Source organism: Melanerpes formicivorus, unplaced genomic scaffold (genome assembly GCF_026170545.1).
Source record: "Melanerpes formicivorus ecotype bairdi unplaced genomic scaffold, bMelFor1.0.p_v2 SCAF_8, whole genome shotgun sequence".
Lineage (NCBI taxonomy): Eukaryota > Metazoa > Chordata > Aves > Piciformes > Picidae > Melanerpes > Melanerpes formicivorus.
Genome location: NW_027142360.1, coordinates 13,922,350 through 13,938,211, shown reverse-complemented (window position 1 = coordinate 13,938,211; position 15,862 = coordinate 13,922,350). Strand labels below are relative to the sequence as shown.

General features: G+C 45.4%; 1 protein-coding gene across 1 annotated transcript in view; it reads left to right on the top strand.

The window, feature by feature from the left end:
• The first annotated feature begins 7,650 nt into the window (after nt 1-7,650).
• The window catches only part of AKR1D1 (aldo-keto reductase family 1 member D1), a 34,927-nt gene continuing 26,715 nt past the window's right edge, over nt 7,651-15,862 (top strand). Inside the window, exon 1 of the mRNA XM_068142214.1 lies at nt 7,651-7,906. Within this exon, the coding sequence (XP_067998315.1) occupies nt 7,814-7,906 (93 nt within the window). The 5' untranslated portion in view covers nt 7,651-7,813. The remainder of the gene's footprint in view (nt 7,907-15,862) is intronic.

Below are 15,862 nucleotides of genomic sequence, written 5' to 3'. Positions count from 1 at the left end.
CAGGAAAAGGACTAACCCATGAAAAACACAAGATTATCTGCCCTTTTAGAACCTCTTTGAAAACATGCATGCAGGTTAAAACGAATCAATGGGACACTTTAAAGCCTACCCTTCTAAATTTCCTGCTCCTGCAGAGAGCATTGCCTCTAGCATGCAGCACCAGCAAAACCCACAATAACTTCTGGGTTTAAAGCATCCATAGGAAATACCTGCAAGGAAAGAAACCAACAGACTGTTAGACTTTACCTGCAGAGACGTCTTTACAAAATGATAGTTTTCACCTCCTGATGTCTCTGGCCCAAGCAAGATGTACTTCAAAGGAAGATCCTCCGTGGTAGGGACTTGAAGCTGGAAGCACTGCAATCCGCAGGAATTGGCCACTATTGGGACCCTCCTCTCCAAGCCTGTATTGCTTTCACCCTTTTGAATAGGAAAAGACATGGGAAAAAGCTGCAAGTGCCTGTTACCAGATACTTTGCTCAAGACTGTTTGCCAGGTGGTGTGCTGTGGAAAAACAGACATTTTGCATGCTGTCCCAACTGCAGGAAGTCGCTAGTGCAGCAATGTTGCAATGTCAGACGTGTCTGCTTGTTGCTGGAGGCAAGGAAGGAAATGTGCCGGCAAGACTCTTAAAACAGGTAACACAGAAAACAGCTGTTTATCCAGCACCAGGAAGTAAAATGATTGTTCATCAGAGCTGAAATAAGAAGAGCTCTTGTATAGCCCTGAGGTGGACTAAAGAGGGCTGTGTGAATTTACATGTCAGGTAAACATGCGAGATGGTGGGAAGAACACTGAGATACAGGGCTAAACCCCTGATCAATCTCTGTGTAAAAGGAGATGAGAAATCTCACATTTTTTTGAACATACTGAGATCTGGTGATGTGTCTTACTTTGTTCCAAAAGCTTTATTTGAAGTAAGGGACTCACACACTGAATCAGGAGTTAAAAAACCTCACCAACCCCAATCTCCCCAAACATCTTAGTTCAACACAGGCAGTATCAACACCTTCCTGTCATGTTTATTTCTCTTTTGTGCAAGAAAGAGAGGTGACACAGAGAGAGCCACTGCTACCCCTCAGAGAGGGGCTCTGAATGCACAGCTCCTTCTTGAGCTGGCCCTTCTGCCACTGCTTATTCAGAGCTTGGCACAGTTCACAGGGTATTTTCCAACAGCATCAGGTAGATGGCATATTGGAAATCACCAAGTCAGGGCTTAGATTTGCAGAATGCCGAACGAAAGGGCTTTATATTGGATAGGATCAAACAGCAGGTCAGACTAATTGAGGTGAGATATGAGGACACTTACTCAAGCTCAAAGGTTAATGCCTCCCCACATGACAAGGGCTGGTATCTGAAGAACCCAGAGGCCACCATGCAACTGACCTTTTGCCTAGGGGTCTGAAAGACAGTAGTCACTAGCTCCAATGCTGTGCATGTGCCATAGCAGAGACAATCTGAAGCAGACATTGAGATACTGTTGCTAGAATAAGGTTATAACAGCAGTAGAGAGAATGGGGAAAAAAATAAGAGGGCTTCTGGCTTGATTTGGTGCTAACACCAAACTTGAACATAAGGATAGTGCACCGAAGTCAGCAGCCTCATGAGACAGTGCATTTGTAAATGACACTGCTAAAGGACTAGAGGATTACTTTTCCAAAGAATTAGGATTACTTGATTGCTTTTTCAAAAAGAGCATATCTTCCCCTCTACCAACAGCTCCTGGTCCTTCAAAATGCTCCTGGCCCACCACAGGACTCTTCAGCCTGCCTGTAGCCCTCCCTGGAGGAGAGCAGAACAACTCAGCACCTAAAGAGTACCTCAAAGGGAGAAAGGGCACATTTCAGGGGCTGCACTGCTTGTGCCATAGGAAACACAGTGGTAGTGTATAAACAACCCAGGTAATTTGGGCTTTCATATCATTAGGCTTTGTTTCCTCTCCTCTCCCTCACTTGTGGAGAGAGTAAACTTTCTTGCACAGCCACTGCTTGTGATGCAGCATCCACCACAGATGCATTTGGCTGCTATAGTCCAAACAAGAGGGAGGTTAAAGTATTAAGCAAACTCTCGCTATTTGTACAACCACTCACCCTGGAAGAGCGCCCTATGACACCCCACAGGACCTGGCACAAGGGCTGCAGCAGCATGCATGTTCAAGGTAATGCCGCCACCCCAGGCTCTGTGCCTGCTCCCAGTCAGCACAGGGGCAAGGACAGACAAGGATGGCCTTCACCTGTATGGCCTGCAGGGGGGGAAGTCCCTGTGTCTCGCCGTGGTGCAAATGCAGCTCCATGGCTGCTGGAAGTGGTGGGAGGGTAATTTGCCTCACCGTGATGCAAATGCATTCCCCCTGTAGCCCAGGAGCAAAGCCCAGCAGTGGCCTGACTTTTCCAGTTTTACTAGGAGCAATGGAACAGCTTCTAGGATACATAGGAATTTCCCTTTTATTGCAGCTGTAGCCACAGAACATTTATACAAAGCAGAAGGGATAAGTGACCCAGCTGTTGAGTATTTTCCTAATTCCACAGGCACAAGTGGTAGGCACATTTTCTCCCTGCCTTCATGCTCCTCTTAAAGATCCAGCAGAAGTGCTGGAAAAGTGGAGTCGGATGAGGCCTTTGGAAGTCAGGTACTGCTTTGTGAGTCCTACAGTGAAGAGTTTCATTGTAAGTGCATGTATATTGTACTCCCATTACTACTAAGCTGCAAGTCAGCTATGATTTGAAAGGCAACTCTGGGCCTTCAAAGGACTCAACAAGAACAAGTTCTTAGCAGGCACAAAAATTGTTTAAATAAACAAGAGTGTCTCACTTAGGTGTTTCATTGTTTGACAAGTAGTTTACATGCACCAGTGAGAGCCAGGAAGAAAAGTGTTTGTATAGAAACTGCTAAAAAGGCCTCTTACATCCCACTTCCCAACAATGTTTGGATGTGATCAACCTTATTGTGCAACAAGCATGATCAAAGGGAAAAGATCACCAACAGTTCCATACTAGAAAATCCTTGGTCACTAAAGGAGGGAATCACACCAGTATTACAAGGTACCATCATTCACCTCACTGGGTGTCCTTGAAAACTACATTGTGACATATGTGATGGTATTAGAGTCTGCAAATAAAGACTAAGAAGATGCTACAACCTTGTTTTTCCAGCAAAGTGTTCTCCAGTTTATACCATTTGCTTCCACACAGAAAACCAAAACAAACAAAAAAAAAGTAGCAAGAAATAATTCTTTTAAAATCACTTCATTTATAGTCCCCCTACAAAACATCGGACAGATCTTATTTCTTAGAGTAAAAGAAAAATTAAACTAGAAGTGTTTCTTGATGTGTATTTGTTTATCACATCTAGTAATATGAAAAAAAAACAAACAAACAAAAACCACAAATAAATATATTAGTCATGACACATGCTACCAAAATCTCTAAGCTAAATAAGTTGAAAGTATACACTGTAAATAGATATTCCACATGCACGACAGCCACATGCTAGTTTATGTGAGCTATTAAAGGACTAGGCTAAAAATATGCAGACTTTAAGACCTTGTTTTAAGAAATTTTAAGTAAAAACACATGCATAGTGTGCATTCTAGCACACGTGGAGTGGAGCATGGCTGATGCAGAAAATGTGAAATGTGTAGCAACATGCACTGTTTATCTAATAGAGGAATACAGGTATTACAAAACCACTTCCTATTTTCCTTTTTTAAAAAGATGGGGGTTAGGCATTACAGGTCACCCACCTCTAAAAATCTCACTAATATAATCTACAAAGTGTACATACACCCAGATTTACAGGATCCAGGAGAATACATCTTAACATCTTCCCTTGCCCAAAGCAACAGCTTGCAATCCCCAAATCATAGAGTCACAGAAGCATAAAATCATAGAATGGTAGAGGTTGGAAGGGATCTCTGGAGATCATCTAGTCCAACTCCCCTGCTAATGCAGGTATGCCTGTGTCAGAGAAAACATGAAACCTAGAAGATGACAAGGCCAGTCCTACTCACTCAACAACTCCTCCTTTTTCCCATCCTTTATCCTCGAAGAACTGGGGAAGCTATATTTAAAGGAGGCTATATTTAAAGGCCTCACACATTTTCTCCTGTTCCCAGGACACTCAGCAGTTTGAGATAAAATGAGTAAAAGGGTGACCTCTTTATTTTGAAAGATTGATTACTGACAGGTTTTGTTCAGGTAAGGAGGACATTAAGTACTTTCTTTACATGAGGTATCTGCAAGTTTTTAACAGCAAGAAACCTCAGATGTCTGGTCTACTTGTAAAAACTTAGATCAAACTTTTCTTTACTTTTTTTTTTATCTGTTTTATTTGTGTGTGGATAAGGGGGATGGGTGGGGAGGGAGACACGTTCAAGTATAAGATGCTACCTTTCAAATCCCTGCTTTCCTCTTGTCTGAAATGACTGTGCCATCAATCCAGGAAATGCAAATGTACCTTAGTAGCCTTTGAAGGTGTTTTGGGTGCTTCACAGGCTTCACTAGAGACTGCAAACTTGTGTCAACAGGATGGCAGCTCTCATTACTTGCTAGTAAGGCCAGGCTGAAACCTCATTGTTTTTGTTTCCTAGAGAAAGAACTGAGATCACATCTGCGTTTTATAAAAGCTCCTGAAGAGTGCTGATCAACAACAACCAGCAGCCAAAGCTTTGCCTCTAGAAACTTGCATTGTTTTGCAGTTGGAGTTGCTAGATACTCTGCCCTCGTAAAAAGTCTGGTTAAGTCATTTAAGCTCTGAAACCAAGAACTATACTCCCCTGAACAACTAGCAGAAATTGTTACAAACAAGAATTATATGCAACAGGCTCCAGGCGACATTTTTCGGCTTCCTTTGTTCTCTAAAGGATACTCATCTGCAGCTCGAAACATGCTAGTATTTGTAGCCTCTATGAAATATGACTATTTCAGGTTACTAAATCACATTTAAATGGGAAAAATTAAAAAAGGGGGGGGAAAGATCTGAAAAGGCATTAAAGCAGTAGGGTAGGGAACTAGAACTGCTATAGGAATTAAAAAGTTGCATGTGTAAAAAGCGTTCACACTGTTTGCTGTTGGCTAAGGCACAGGGGTGGGGAAAAGGACTTGTAAAACCCTCTGCCTCTCTCCTGTTTCTCTGACAGGCACATAGGCTGAGTTTTACAAGGACTTGTCTAACTGTGAATCTAGAAGAGAGGTGACTTTTGCCTGTTACTCCACAGCTGTCTGTCACTCCAATCCTGCTGAGTGCCAGGGTCTTCTGCCTGTAGCACCACCAGGGTGCCTGGGGCTGCCTGGTTTGCCTTGCTTTGCTTGACTGTTCCTAGAAGCAGGAGGTTTTCTCCTGCCCAAGCTCCATTTTCTGTGAATTATGGCAAGTCTGTCAATCCTGCTTTCCCAGTTGTTTTCGAGGGCTATCATGTATCAGCATAGCATACTCCTGGCAGAGGGGCTCCTTACACTTGCTCGCTTGGCCAGGACAGGCACCACAGACACTGTCGTGCTTTGCTTAGCTCGGGATCACGCGCAGCTCAGGGCACACATTGCTCTGATGCCAAAGCATGTGAGCAAGCTGGATATGCTCAGCATCTGAAGCAAATGAGCAAACTGTGCTGTAAAACTCCCCATAAGTTGCTGGGTTGATCCCTGTAAAATGCTGGACTGGGAGGAATTATGGAAAAGAGGGTTCTAGGGTGGACTTAGAATGTGAAAGATCAGGGGTGGAAATTAGCCACTAAGGCAGCAGGGCCTCTATGGAATACTAGTATGGAGCTGGGAATGGACACATCTCTGAATGCCCTTTGGCACAATAGACTCGTCTCTACTCAACCCATTTCCATCTCTTTCCATGCTTTCGCTCCTCTGTTGGAAATACTGCGGAACAAGGGCTATAGCTCACAGATGCTGCAGTCTATTCCACGTGCTGGCATCAGCTTGTCCTCCTACAAACACACAGAGCGTGCTTAGGCGTCGTTGGCATGGAGAGAGGAGGTAAGAGATTCTTCTGTAGCAAGAAAATGATAGCCAGTTACATGGGAACAACAGGGAGGCAAGGAGGATGTCATTGGGTTTCCTTCCTTCAAGTCACATGTAAATAACTGCACTGACAGGTACCCGCAGTTTACATTAACATGTGGATGAGATCTAGCAGAACCAGGCTGTCCACAGTAACCACAGCCAGGCTGCAGTTTGCCCCTTTAGATAAGAACCCAGTCACCTAACAGCCAGTTCTTTGCATTGTGTTGTCCAGGTAAAGCACAGGCTGTTGGGAAAGCCTTGGCCGCTCTCAGCCTACCTCCCAAGAAGCATTTTACAGCACAGAATGGTACCTTTGTCCAGCAGGATGTTCTAGCTCTCTAGTAATTTTGGGGCAGGGATCAAGCAGCCTTGCACTTAATCATAAGCCACTTGGCACATTCCTATCAGTAAAAGTGGCAATTTTTCAGTCTTCACTGATGACCTTTGCAGGTATCTAAGTTGTAACACTAAAAGAGTCTTTGATAGGGTATTCTCCAGGTAGGTTGCAGCCTTAACAGCCACTAACCCTTTCTCCATACACATACCTATTGGTTTCAAGAACCCTGCAAAGATAGCTTAACTCAATGGATCAATTAACTCCTCTTGGAATTGTATAACCTGCTGAAGAACCATCCACAGAAAGCTAAGTGGAGTGTTAGAGAAGATAAAATAATCTGCTAGACAAAGGACATTGTAGTGGCTGAGAAATAATGTTCTCTGAAGGCTTAATTTCAGGTTGATCTAAGAAGACATGTAGAACCATACACGTCAAAAACAAATGAGAAGAATTCATCACAGACACAGTTGCGAGGACACAAAGTAGCTGGCTCAAGACATGGCACTTCTCTGTAGAGTAGGGTAAAGGTATAGCCCTGAGTGTTTTATGAGAGTCAGAATGGATATCAAAAGCCATGGGTTTAATTTCATAAAGGGCATTGTCCCCTCCTGGAATATCAACAATTTCCACAGCAGAGCAGAACTAGACCGTGAGGAACTTGAGCCCATTCACTATAATCTTGGCATCATGCTGAGGCACAGGAATTATTCACCAGTCTCCTGTCTAGGACTTTCTTCATTCCTTCTTGCCCCTTCTGCGGTGTTTTGTAATCCATGCCTTTGGAAAGAAGTTGAAAGTGTCCCTGGAGAATACAAAGTGTCCTTGGTAACCCTAAATTTTGAGTTTGACAAAAAAAGAGTTTTGCACCTCTATGGAAGAAGTTCTAAGACCTCCCACCCCAAAGCATGGGAAGCCCTGTTGTTGGGGGAGGGAGATCAGGGCAGACACCCTGGCAGACACGGGCTGGTGCCCCTGTCAGCAGCTTCGGGCAGGATAGCCCTTAGGGGCCTCCCTGGCTGCGGGTAGGACCGTTCCCAGTCTCCCGAGGTGCAGGTGGCCCACTGGCCCGCATTTAGTTCCACATGAGACAGCCTTTGCCCTGTGTGCAGCTTTTGCATCAGGACTCAGTGGAGGCTGGCGCGGGTCCCCGGGGGTCTGCAGGGCTGAGGTGGGGCTCGGGGGTCTGGGGGTCCGCAGGGCTGGGGCGGAGCGCGGGGCGGGGCGCGGCTGGGCGCGGTGCAGGGCTGCCACGGGCACACGTGGCTCGGCCCCCCAAAAAGGAACTCCCCGCCGGCGGAAGCGGGCAGTTTGTACCTCGGCCTCTGCAAAGGCACCGTGCGCTCGGTCGGCCGATCGATCGGTGGGTGGGTACCGGTGCGCAGGGAACGCCGTTGGCTGAGGAGTCGGCGACTCCCGCCCCTACGGAGACAGCCCCGAGGTCGGAGCTGCCCTACCTGCCGCCACTATGAACCTGACAGCCGAGAGCCACCGCGTTCCGCTGAGCGATGGGAACAGCATCCCGCTGTTGGGGCTGGGCACTTACGCCGACCCCAAGAAAGTAAGTCCGAGGACGCCGGGACGGCCCGCTCCGCTGGCGGGGACAGGTGACGGCTACCCTCGCTGCAGGTCCCCAAGTGAAGGCTACCCGTCTGCTCTCCCCTCTTTTCCTCCCGTCCCGGCTATTTCTCCTTTCGCTCCTTTCTCCGTGCAAGCTGGGAAGCCCGAGCTCTCCCGCGAGCAGCTTGGGCAGTGCGCAGCGCGCAGCAGGAAAGGTGAGGGGTAAAGTGCCCCTCGCCCTGCTCGGCGGGGCTCTGCCCCGCGCCGCGCATCGCCCAACTCCGCACTGGTGGGCGCACGGCAAGGGAACACGGGGGGCTGGGGCTCGAGGCAGTGCAAGCCCGTGGGGTCGCCGCCGCGGGCAGCGGCAAGGGATGCGACACCCTACCTGGAGTCCTCGGTCCCGAGAAGCCCAGAATCGGGGGGAACCTGTGCCGAGCGGTGAAATGAGGGATTTCGGACCCTCTTGCTCTGGCCCCGACACTTTCCAAGGAATATTCCTGAAACAAAGACCCAAATTCCTGCATCCTGATTCTTGCGGCTGATACAGCTGACCGCCAGTGGCCAAAACGTTTTCAAACACACTGCATCCTTCGGGTTTGCGTGTCCCGGGCAGGCATCCCATTTAAGTGTCGCTGGCTCCGTTGCAATGCATGCTGAGGAAGCACACCTGATGTTTCTTCCCACCGCGCACCTGAAAACTGCTACCTTTTTTGCTCTCCTAAACTGCCTGAACTTCCAGCGGTTGTTTTTTTCTGTTTGTTTTAAGAGTAGGGAGGGAAAAAAAGAGAACACTTCTTGTGTAATAGTATCAGAGTCAAGATCCAATGTTGTGCACATGACTCCGCATGCCACCAGGTATTTAAAAAGAACTTTTTTAAGGAAAACTCTTGATTAAAGCAATTTAACAAGCATTAATATATTGTACACATATTAATGTATATACTATATTACAATATTTTATATATATATATACACATACTATTAATAACAGCATCAAGTAAAATCTTCAATAAATGCTGCTGCAGGGAGTGCATAAGTGGCACACAAAGGGTGTAAGGAATCTCCAGGGCTGCAGATCTCCCTGGTTAACAATGCTGGTTTACGTGGGGAGAATCTGCAACTTCAGAGGCTGGGTACCGTCCCCCACATCACTACAGTTTCTGGAGATATTTTCAGCTAGTGCATTCTTTGAATAACCATTAGTGAAACAAAACTGAGCTTTCTAACAGCAGTTGTAATGCAGCAAAGCAGAACATTGCATAATTCAGTGACAAAATAGCTCTGAGTGAACTTGAAGTGTCTCTTTCCAGACTGGTATATCATGCCCCCAACCCTCGGGTTGCAATTTTACAGTAGTTTTAAGTTAAGAAAACATGAAGCTACCAGCAGAAAGGGTGCTCCTGCTTTGCTGTATTTTCCCATCTGTGGCTCCAGACTGATGCTTCAGCATTAGCCAGGCTCAGGTAGGGAGCTCAGAGCAGCAAGTAACCTGCTGGAGCTGAGAGTGGAGGCAGATGAGATTCCCCTTTCAGAAGTGGTTTTTTAGCAATGCTATAACCCTAAGAGTTTGTACTGCAGAAAGTCAAATGTCCCAACGTTAGCACACAGCAATCTTGCTCTTTGTAACCAAGCCCTGTAAAATCCTGCTGCTTCCTTTGCCCTCCCCCAGGTCGAGGTGGACAGCATGTGTGGGGCTCACTCAGCAAAAATTAATCATTTTTAGGAAGGGTTGGTTGGAGCCCCGGGTAGTGGCTTTTTGCTTGTCACATGTATCTCTTTTGTTTTCTGGTTACAAAAGTGGTGGGACACATGCACACACACACCAGGACCGCGTAGGCAGAGCATTGATACAACAACTACAATTTGGAGCAACTAAAGCTGCTGTGTAACTACACATCCCTCCACTGGTGTTGGTAGGAGTTTGATTTTCTGAGCCGTATTTTTCTTTCTAGGTGCTAAACACATTGGCAAGTTATGGGAGGGAGGACGAGGCACTGAGGAGAGGTAGAGAAAACAGCACTGATAAGGCACTTGCAAAAAGTCTTATTTTAGCAGGAGACCAGGTGAAACACTGCATATTTATCTGGAGGAGCTGGACTGAAGCTTTATGCTAGGATTAGGACTGCATGTTCAAGTCAGGAAACTTGTCACAGGGGATAGCTGGGGAAGCAGAGTAGCAGGGTGCTACGGGATTCGTCGCCGAAGTGTTTGCAGATAGTGGTTGGTGATGGGGCAGGATGTTTAAATAGATCACGGCTTAGTGCTTGCCCATCTCAAAAAGACTGCTTTGCTGATAAGAGAACAGGGGGCTTCTATCAACACCTTGCAGTGGCAGTTGCGCCTGGCACAACTTCCACCAGGATGCCTGGTGGGATTTCTGTCCTGTTCCTCCTGCCTAGAGACCTGAAAGGCTTTGTGGCAACTCAGGACCAGTTCAAGGTTTATCTTAAAGACTGAGGCTGTAAACTAGCACTGACAAGTTTCCCTTAAAATGCTTAGCTGAACTGTAGCTGAATTGCTTTAAAAGTAGCATCTGAGCCACCCATTTTCCAGCAGTGGGGACAGGCAGCTGGTGGCAGCAACAGTGCCAGCCATCCCCAGCACACTATTTCTGCTCATGAGTCAGATCTTCACAGCTTCTAGTCATTTTGTGCTTTGATATACAATACAGAATAATTCCTTTGGCAGATTATTCATCTTGTTGTTGGAGGCCGATTTTTTTTTAAATTATTTTTTAATATATTTTTCCCCCCAAAAAAAAGGTTATTCATCCTGGCACCTCCATGTCAGAGCAGCTTGTCCAAAATAAATCTGTTTTCTCAATATCATGCTGTAGCCCAGTAGCTCATAATGAGCCCAGAGCGTTCTTCCTGAAGTGCAGGAATGTGCTTGCTGGTTAAACAAACCATGCAGATCTAGTTAGCCAGGGAACAGGGAAATCTGCTTTTCTTACAGTCAGTTAGAAGAAATCAGAGGCCAAAGGCCAGCTTTCATGTTTTGGGCTTTGTCTGCATAAACTGCGTGGCAGTGTCTTCAGAACTGAAATGTGTCAGCAGCTTGTCTTGCTCATCCTAAATAACTTAATTGTTCTCTCAAAAATGATTTTGGCAAATAAGTCGTGTTTCTCTAGTTGTGAAACTGAACAACAACAGCAAAAATCTATGTAATGAAATTTGGTCCCATGTACAAGTTTACTGACTGAAAGTAAATCATTCAACTGGACCAGAGCTGGATGACAGTGTCTATTTGATAATCAGATTAATTTTAATTGAGCACTCTTTCAACCTTGGTGTAAGAGAGCTTTTCTTCTGCTGTACACAGGATGACAAGAATTCAGCTAGTTCTTTGAGACTTAAAACACTGGCAGTGTAATTGTGGGGGTTTCTCTTTGCTCTGCTCTCCTAACACAGCAAAAAAAATGTATGAATCCATTTGCTATAAGCTCATCTGCTAACAGAAAGAAACAAATCTTCACTGGTCATAGAATTGGCAATAAATTTGGGGTGTTTATCAAGAAAGACACTTAAAGAGATTTTTTGCTACTAGAATTGGTGTTTCCTATCCTTGTTTTTAAGGGATGGTAGTAACTGTATAGCCAAAAAACTTGGTTGGCTTTTTATTGCAGATTTCAGTGTGCTGAAGTTGGTTTGCATTCTCTTTCAGACAAGGAAGGAAATGTGTAAGTTGTATTAGAGTCTTGTCTGCATCAATTAGGCTGTTTCTCCTAGCAAGGATGGACTTCGGCAAAACAGTGAAAGTCTCTTGCTAATTCCTTCTCTTATTCTTTCTTCTCTTCCCCAAATATCCCTTCTCCTCATGGGTCTGGAAGAGAACCATGGTGGGGACTATCAAGGCCTTCCAGATGGCTTTAAAATTTGAGGCCAGTTCTGCCTCTGTCTGGCTCTGTGGATCCTTCTGGCAAAGCCCTGCGTGTGCAGGAGGGGCCCTGCCAAGGTTCCAACAGATGTGCCGTGTCCAGTTTTCCCTTCCTGAGGGCCCCCAAGCTGTTGACCCAATTCCCTAGGGTATTAAATAGATTGGAGGCACAAAGTGGGGGGAGGGACAGGGAGAAGGGAGGAGAGAGAAGCCCCACAGGGAAGGTTGGAGGAGGGCAGTCTGCTTGATGAGCCTGTGATGTGGCCCAGCGCCATAGCAGAGCCAGATCATCTCCGCCCTGTTCTCACCATCTCCCAGCTTTGATGCTCAGTTCTCAGCACAGCCCAGCAAGTGCTTCTGGTACCCACCTGAAGTGGATGGGGCACAAGGATGAACAGGCTCAGAGGGGAAGGTGCTAAAAACACTCTTAAATCCTGGAAATTCTATACCTCGTTAAAACTGCCTTTACGCCTGCTTCACTTTATAACTCATCCCTGTCAACACAGTAAGATCATCAGCCCAGTGCCTCCACACAAATACTTGCTGTCTTCCTGGAAGGTCAAGGGTCCTTGGCCGCAGCTCCTCTCCTGCCTTCCTGTTTTGACCGAGGGAAGAGAGGTCTTGGAGAGAAGGTTGTAGCAACCTCACTATACACAAATGCTGTACATAAGATTTGGCAAAACACTGGAGAATAGCACTGGGTGAGGGGTTTTGGCAAGTTGTGACTTTGCTAAAATTCAGATTCTGAGGTAGCCAAATCCATTTGTAAATTGGAAGCAGTTTTGTGGAACAGTTTCAGGCAAAACAAATGGCAAAGCATTTCATGTTGGGCACTGGCAGTACAAGCTGAGGAATCAAAGGATTATTAAAGCAGTTGGAGGTAAGAGTTGCCTTTCCCTGAAGAGCGTACCAGCGAAGGAATCCACTCAAGTGGTGGGAAAACAGATTCAGTCCTCTCTGCCTCCAGGGATTAATTTCATATCACACAGCTCAGGGAAATAATGCGATCGTGGGGGTATGTGATAGCTAGAAAGAGGCAGGAAGGAACACGTACAGCCCAGAGTAGGAGCAGCACCCTCCCCACGGGAAAGCGCACTACCCACCAGCCCCATGGGAAAATGCGCTACCCACCATCCCCACAGCTTTGGATGCTGAAGAACTTGGTATGGCATCCAGCCAGGAGGAAGACCGACCCATTTCCCCAAATCCTTAACTGCCACAAAGTAACTCTTGTGAGCCCCAGACAGTCTGGGTTTTGTTTAAGAAGAAATTGCTGGTTTGAATCAGGGAGAGGAAAAGTTCATCCAGGGCTCCCATATCCAATCTGAGTGACCAAGTTTAAAAAAATCTGTTTTGGATAAGTAAAAACACTGTTTTGGCACTCTGGATTACTTTTTACACCCAAGTTAGAAGCTGAACAGAGTAACTTCTCGTTGTACAGGCTAACAGGCCCTAGAGCTGTTGTAGGATCCTTTATGCCAAAAAGTTCCTCACACAATGATGTGCATGCACAAGCTGTTTTGATTTATCTCTACGGTGCAGGCTGCATCTCTGCTGTAGGCTACCTTTAAGGCAAAAGAGGAAATAAGTGACTTGTCCCAGTCATGCAATCTGGATCTCTGAGCTGCAGTAAGCAGGAGATTATACTGAATTTAGTTCCCTCTGTTTTTCTGCTGGCCACCACCATCTTTTGAAACACGATCAGCTGGAGATGGCAATGATTCCAGGTGATTTGTAGAGAAAGCCACCTGGCTTGACTCAAAGCTATGAAACGGATAGTGTATGCAAAGTCCCAGGGAAGAGTGACAGCTGACATCTCTGGAAACAAAGTTGAAGCTTAAATGTTTCTCCTTCTTGATCTCTTTCCTACAAATTTCTCCTCTGACTCAGACAACTATCTTCCTCCTGAGGTAAGCCTCCCACTCAGCTTCTAGATTTTTTTTCTTGAAAGAGATAAGAGAGGCAGTGGCAAGAGGAGGAAGTGCGCTGATATGCAAATGTCCTTACAGCCTTAGCTTACTTACCATGACACACTATTAAAATAGAGATATAAAGAAAATACCACAGTCCTTTTCATTGGGAAAAATTACACCTGAATATGTGTTTGAACTCAGCAGGTACTGACTCTGAAGTTAACTCTGGAAGGAAGTGATCTTTATGAACATACATGAAATCACCACAAATGTAAGCCAGGGAGATATTTTGTCTTTTTCTTTTTTTCCTAAAAAGGCTGTTGGGGAACCTGACTTGACCACAACTGGGGGGACTCAGCTGGGATATTTGCTTATAGAGACATATTTATGCCCTGAATTTAAGAAGTGAAGAAAGTTCCCAAACCCAAATTGTTTTTTCAAAGATGTTGGGCATTATGCCCTGACTAGCACTTCCAAAGGACTTTGAGCTTTTTTATGGTGCCTTGTGGTAACTACAACTGGCTCTCTCAAGCCATTTGCTTTCAATTCAGCAGTATGGCCAACACACAGCAACACACAGTCTTTTGAGGTTGGGATTTTTGAGAGGCTGGCCTTATGTTCCCTTGGTCTCTGAGGATATCTTAAAGCCCTACTCCTAAATCAAGACCTGTACACTTAAGGCAAGGGCAGAAGGGAAAGAGATACATTACTGCAGCCCAGAAAGAGAGCTGGGCCTGATATAGAATCATAGAATCAATAAGGTTGGAAAAGACCTCAAAGATCATCAAGTCCAGCCTGTTACCCAAGACCTCATGACTACTAGACCATGGCACCAAGTGCCACGTCCAATCCCTTCTTGAACACCTACAAGGACAGTGACTCCACTACCTCCCTGGCAGCCCATTCCAATGCCTAACAACTCTCTCTATGAAGAACTTTCTCCTCACCTCAAGTCTAAACTTCCCCTGGCGCAGCTTGAGACTGTGTCCTCTTGTTCTGGAGGCCTTCTGTGCCTACCATTAGTTAAGTCTTAGCCTAGTCTTCACACTGGACAATGTTTATCCCAAGACCGTGTACCTGTAGCCAGGTCCCTCACTGACAAAACCATGACTCAGTTTCTCACTTGAAGGACTAAATCACACTCAAATGATTCTGTTTGTACAGATCACAAACATTATGCCTTTCCTGGTATCCTGGTGGTGCTCCTGTAGCTTAATTTCTCAGCTTTTACTTGTTATTTTTCAGCTAAGTCACAGTTGTTGGCAAGACTCAGTTGCCAAGAGTATATAAAGGCAGAATTTCTTGGTGTTTGGTCCTCAGATGCCTTGAGGAGGTGCAGTAGCTGGCACTATGTTTTAGTGGGCAGCAGAACAACATGAGTCCTGGGCAGGAACAAGTCTGCTTGCTAGAAACATGATCAAATCACCACAAGTATGAAGATAATGAAAAAGAAGCCTGCATGTGGATTCAAGAAACTGCAAGAACTCTGGGCTGTATCTTAATGTATTAAATAATCCCTACTGTTTGCTACAGAGACGGCAAATGTGCCAGAAGATGAGGGGTGAACAGATGAACACTTAAGATACTGTTTTCACAGACAGAATTTTTTATAGCAAATAGCTGAGTGTACAGAGTAGAAGAACACATTAAATCGAAAGGGTCACAGACAAGTTTTGCTTTTATCAAAGACTTTTGCCAAAAACTTAATGCTGCAATGGCACATTTTAAAGTTCACTTTCATACATGCTTTAATGGCATATTTACCCCCTATTTAAAGCAGAGGTCATCTATCTTACATCTGACTTTTCTCCTTTGCCATACAACTTTTCTGTTCTGTTGCTGAAAGTCTTTCTCCATTTCTGTGCACTCAACACTTTGTCTTCTTGGTGTCCAACCATGACCTCTCTTCCCCCTGCTCGCAACCATTTCTTGACACCTCAATTCCTGCTAGCTCCCTGTAATCGCAAGTTCTACAATGGAATATTTTTGGCTTGCAGAAACACAAGGTTGCATCTTTCTCTCATTAAGACAGGAAAATTAAGTCATCTAATTAGAAAAACAAAGAGGTAATCATAAAAGGTAGCCACTCCTTGATGAAATATGGCAGGCTCGAAAACTCCCAGCTTTTATCTAAGAACTGAAGTTCAGCCATCAATATCAGATTT